The 4,582-nt window shown below is 60.1% G+C and overlaps 1 protein-coding gene across 1 annotated transcript in view; it reads left to right on the top strand.

The window, feature by feature from the left end:
• MAST3 (microtubule associated serine/threonine kinase 3) overlaps positions 1-4,582 on the top strand; it is a 25,381-nt gene that overhangs the window by 7,757 nt on the left and 13,042 nt on the right. Inside the window, exons 2-4 of the mRNA XM_009318412.1 lie at positions 642-682; positions 4,043-4,131; positions 4,383-4,455. Of these exons, the coding sequence (XP_009316687.1) occupies positions 642-682; positions 4,043-4,131; positions 4,383-4,455 (203 nt within the window). The remainder of the gene's footprint in view (positions 1-641; positions 683-4,042; positions 4,132-4,382; positions 4,456-4,582) is intronic.

Here is a 4,582-nt window from a genome sequence, read left to right as displayed (position 1 = left end):
CGAGAACCGGTCTGGCCTATTTTACAGCAGGCAGAAAGCATATGGTGTTATTTAGTGGGATTAAGAGGTCTGAGAGATCCTAATTTCCCGCGGGGGGATGCTGAGATGGCCGGCGCGGGGCAGGACGGCTGGTGGTTCGGTGGCTGACGGTGCTCTTCTCCGTGGATGCCGCCCGTGGCTGTTCACGCCTCACACACCACAGAAAAATGTGCCAGCGGACGTAACAGGTACCGCTTCCTACCCACTAATGGGAAACTGCGGCACGGGGACGTGCAGGGATGCGTCCTAAGGAGCAAGGTGGTTTATTTAGGCTGTTTTCTTGCAGTGCAAAGAAATAAATAAGTCTCGACACGACTTGGTACTCTGCGATTCCCTGCGAGGATTTGGGATTTTGCTCTTGGGAGGTGCCCGGTGCGTTGCTCAGTGCCCCGGGGCGGGTTAATAAGAGCATCCGCAGCGCCAGGCTTTCGGCTGGGGTGGGAAGAGAGGGGTCAGGACGGCTCTGCGGAGCGATGCCGGGTGCCTGGTGAGGCTGTGAAGATGCGGTGCGGTTGTGCACGGCCCGTGCCAGGCGGCGTGGTGCATTTCACCGTCCAGACCCTGGTCCCCAGCCTCCCCCATCCCAGCCTCCCCCGTCCCAGCCTCCATTCCCCGGAGGCAGCCGAGTTCAGCGCCATCGGAAGTCGTGGAGAAGAAATGTCACGGAAAAACTTGGGATGCAGCTGCTTGGTTCGGCAGGTTTCAACGCTAAACACAAACTTATCCTACTGGAAAGCGATTTTTCCAGGACGTGGTGATCCATGGCACTTCCCCAAATCTCCAGGCACGTGAGCGCCATGCGCCCGTTTGGGGGATACGGAGGAAAAACGTTGTCTGCAGCCATGCAAAGAAGGGAGCCGGGAGTGCCGACTCGTGCTCTTAATCACGCAGCCGGGAGCGGAGCCGCCCGCTTGTACTTTGAGACTGCACCCGCTCCCTTATCGGCCTAACCCTGCCCTCGCAGCCACGCTGCTGCCACCACCCTGCACGCGCTTTGCCCCAAACCGCCGGCTTTCTGCCTGGTATTCACCCGACGGCGGTGCCCAGCACCGGGCTGACATCTGACACACGATGCTCTACCGTCCTGGGAAGTTTTGAGGGGTCGGATCCTGCGGGAGAGTAGCGGGATGCTGCAGTCCCTCCGCGCATTTCCCGGTGATGGCCCTGCCTACGACCGGGTGGTTTAGCGTGACCCTTGGTGTGGCACGGTGCTGACTCCTTGCCACCCAACGCTGCTCACCCGCATCTTGGCAGAGCCATTTGCCGGTTTAGAAACATCAGTGTTGTGCTGCGCAGCCAGATCCTGCCCTTCCCACAGCTCCGAGGAGGCAGCCTGCGGGAAGCTGCCAGATTTTCCTCTGTCTCCTGCCTGAGGACATCCCGGCCATGCCGCGCCGAGGCTGGGTGCTGGCGCGGGTGCCGGCAGGCGGCGGGGGGGGCCGTCCGTGCAGGCAGCCTCGGGACGGGTGACACATTATTTTGCTCCAGGCTTCGGGGTCACACCGGCTGTCGCACACTTTCCGCATCCTTTGAAATAAGCGCTGGATGGCAACGGCAGCGCCGAGGCCCAGGCAGCCTCAGCACGAGCAGCGCAGGAGATTGTTGCGACGATTTTTCCACTCCATTTTTGGTACCAAATGTGCAATTAGGTGATGGAGGCAAATAGGGCAGCAGCTCTAGCTCCTGCCTTCAGGGCTCGGCAGCTCGTCTCTACCCCGAGGCTTGTTTCTAGCCCGAGGTTTCCATGCCGTGAAGGATGGGAACCAGCTGTAGATGATGCATCAGGCGAAGGGGGGTTAAAGTGGCGCAAGATGGTTGCGGAGCTGAGGGTGGAGCGCGCGGAAACAGGAAACGTCGGCCTCCCTCTGTGTCACCGTTACTGGAACTTGCTTCGTTAAAGGTTTGTCTTCACTTCCAAAATGAAACCGAGCAAGCAGGAGCAAGCCCCTCATCCCCTGGGATGTCCCCCCCCCCCGCAAGACACAGATGCACGTGCACCCCGGTCCCCGCGGCAGGACCGAATGGTGAAGCAACGCCAAAGCTGGCTGCTGGCTGCAGCCCTCCTGCTTCTGCCGCTTCGGTGGCAGAGCGGGTTTGCTTGCAGTGCCTCAGTTTCCCATCCGGCACGCAGAGCCGGCGGCGGCAAGAGGCTGTGGTTTGCTCTTGCTCCAGGGGTGGGTGCTGGGCTGTGAATTTGCAGCTATAGGAGCTGCAATTGGTGTTCAAGCCTGTGTTGAAGCAAGAAAAGCAAACGGAGGGGCCAGGCAGCGGCAGGAAGGGGTGAATGGTTGCGGGGGGAGGGGGGGAAGATTTCTGCCTCCCCCCTGGCATCACTGCTCAGCTCCGGCACTGAGCAGGAGGCTCCGAGCCATCCGAAACCACTGCAGCTTCGAGTGAGCTCAGGGTGGTCAGGGGGTTGGTGTCCCCTCATCCTGGGTGCAGGGAGGGTGCAGCCCGGCAGAGGAGGATTTTGGGGGGGCCCTAAGCAGCCTCCTTGGTCGCCGGTTTGCCCAAGATCTTCAGTCTCAAGCAGAAAAGTTGGGGCTCCTGGTTTTAGGGTGGGAGCAGGAGGAGCCCTGCAGCGGGGGAGACGCCAGCGGGAGGTGACGGGGTGCCAGGCGTTGCGTGCGGAGCTCTGGCCGTGCGTGCGGAGCTCTGACCACGTGTCGCCGGCGCTGACCGTGCATTGGTGCCATGTACGTCCGTCCGGAGGGACGGCGTGCTGTGAAATGCCATCCTTTGCACCCCGGATACCGCATCTGGCGTTCGCTTCTGTTTTTGGGATCCGGGGAGAATCCCTTCGCCCCAGGTTCAGCCTCTCAATTTTGCGGGTGTATCTGGCCGCGGCGTGATGTTAAACGATGTCCTTTAATTAGTGGCATCCGTGCAGGTTCCTGTTCCCAGCCTGGCGAGGAGGAAATTCAGCGTCACCTCTGCAGAACTTGCAGCCCAAGGAAATGCAGATAGAGGAAAGGGGAGGTCGTCCTTGTGCTTGCATGCCAGCTAGCACCGGGTTCTGCTCTGTGGATACCTGCAGTTCCCTCTCTGCAGAGTGAAAGAGAACTTAAATGAACCCATCGTATTTTAAAAGGCGTTGAAATGGGCTGTGTACGGCAGGAGTGGGGCTGGAGCATCCCTGCGGGCAGGTGGGCTTTTCGAGCCTGGGCCACACTTGCAAGGCAGCCTTGGGCTCGGTGCTTGGAGAAGGGCTGAAAGGAAAGGAAAAAGGAAATTCCTGCAAGAAGGACTGAAATCTTGTGAGTTGGGAGGGTGGGAATGGAGACGGTGATACGGAGATCCGGCCCTTGCGGTCGTGGCCTTTGGGTTGTTCCAGAGGAGCTCTGTGGGATGCCGGAGTGCGGCACTGGGATGGGAGGGTTGGGGTGTCAAGGTGCCAGCGCCGTCAGCGTGGACCCGTGCGTGGTGCTGCTTTTCACCTGGCGTCAGCGCACGAGGCTTCCTCCTGCTGCCTGCCGGAGCGCGGCCGAGCCGGGCCTTTGCCGGGGCATCGCAAATGCCCAGCGACACCGCAAAGTCTCAGGGGGTCGGGGGGGACCAACTGTCCTCCCCACTGTGACACGGGGACCAGCGAGTGTAGGGAGGTTTATAGGAACCGGGGGCATTTTCCATGCCATGGAGCCGGCCGGGTTGTGGCCGCTTGGCATTTCCGTCACTTCCTCCTTTTACATCCCTTTTTCTATTCCTGCCCTCGGCGCGTTGCCCAAGGGGCCGCCTGCCTCTGCCCTCCCCAGCGAGCCAAAACCAGAAGTGGGACCTCGATGAGATGGTTCGTCGTTAAAAATAACCCCGTCGGCCCGTCTCCGGCAGCATTGAACCGGGGACGGATCTTCCCTGCGGCAGGAGATCCGTAATCGATGGGGGGATGGCAGCCGTGTCCCCTGGCACAGGGCATCACGTACGAGCGGACCCCTATGTGCCCGAGCCCGTCCAGGCCTGCCCGTCCTTTGCTTCCCCAAATTAATTCCCTTTTTTTCTTCCCTAGTTGCCGAAGCAGCAATAGGAAGAGCTTAGTGGTGGGCACCCCCTCTCCGACCCTCTCGCGGCCTCTCTCCCCGCTCTCCGTGCCGACAGGTAAGGGATGTGCCAGGGGATGGGTTGAGCATCTCCCAAAATTACCGAAATATTCTGGAGGGTAACCCTTCTGCTTCTGCAGCACCTTGTTAGCAGCAGCGGGCTGGCTCCCGGCCACGGGTGCCTTTTCCAGGAGGGAATAGCTTGGGAAGCGATTTACCCCCTCTTTCCCCTGAAGGAGCAGCCCACGGCACCCCGGGCATCGCACCGGGGAGGGTATCGGGGTGACTTTTCCCCCTTTCTCCCTGCAGCCGGGAGCAGCCCCTTGGACAGCCCACGCAACTTCTCCGCCAGCACCTCCATCAACTTCCCCTTCGCTCGCAGGTGAGCTCCCGGCCCCGCTCCCAGACCATTAATATTCACTAATAATGATAATTCACCAGCTGGGACTGTTCTGTTGATCTCAAGTGATTTGTTTTGATTTTATTTTGCTTTTTTTCTCCCTGATTTT

The sequence above is a fragment of the Pygoscelis adeliae genome, unplaced genomic scaffold, assembly GCF_000699105.1.
Source record: "Pygoscelis adeliae isolate BGI_AS28 unplaced genomic scaffold, ASM69910v1 Scaffold582, whole genome shotgun sequence".
Lineage (NCBI taxonomy): Eukaryota > Metazoa > Chordata > Aves > Sphenisciformes > Spheniscidae > Pygoscelis > Pygoscelis adeliae.
This window is presented reverse-complemented; position numbering and strand designations above follow the sequence as displayed.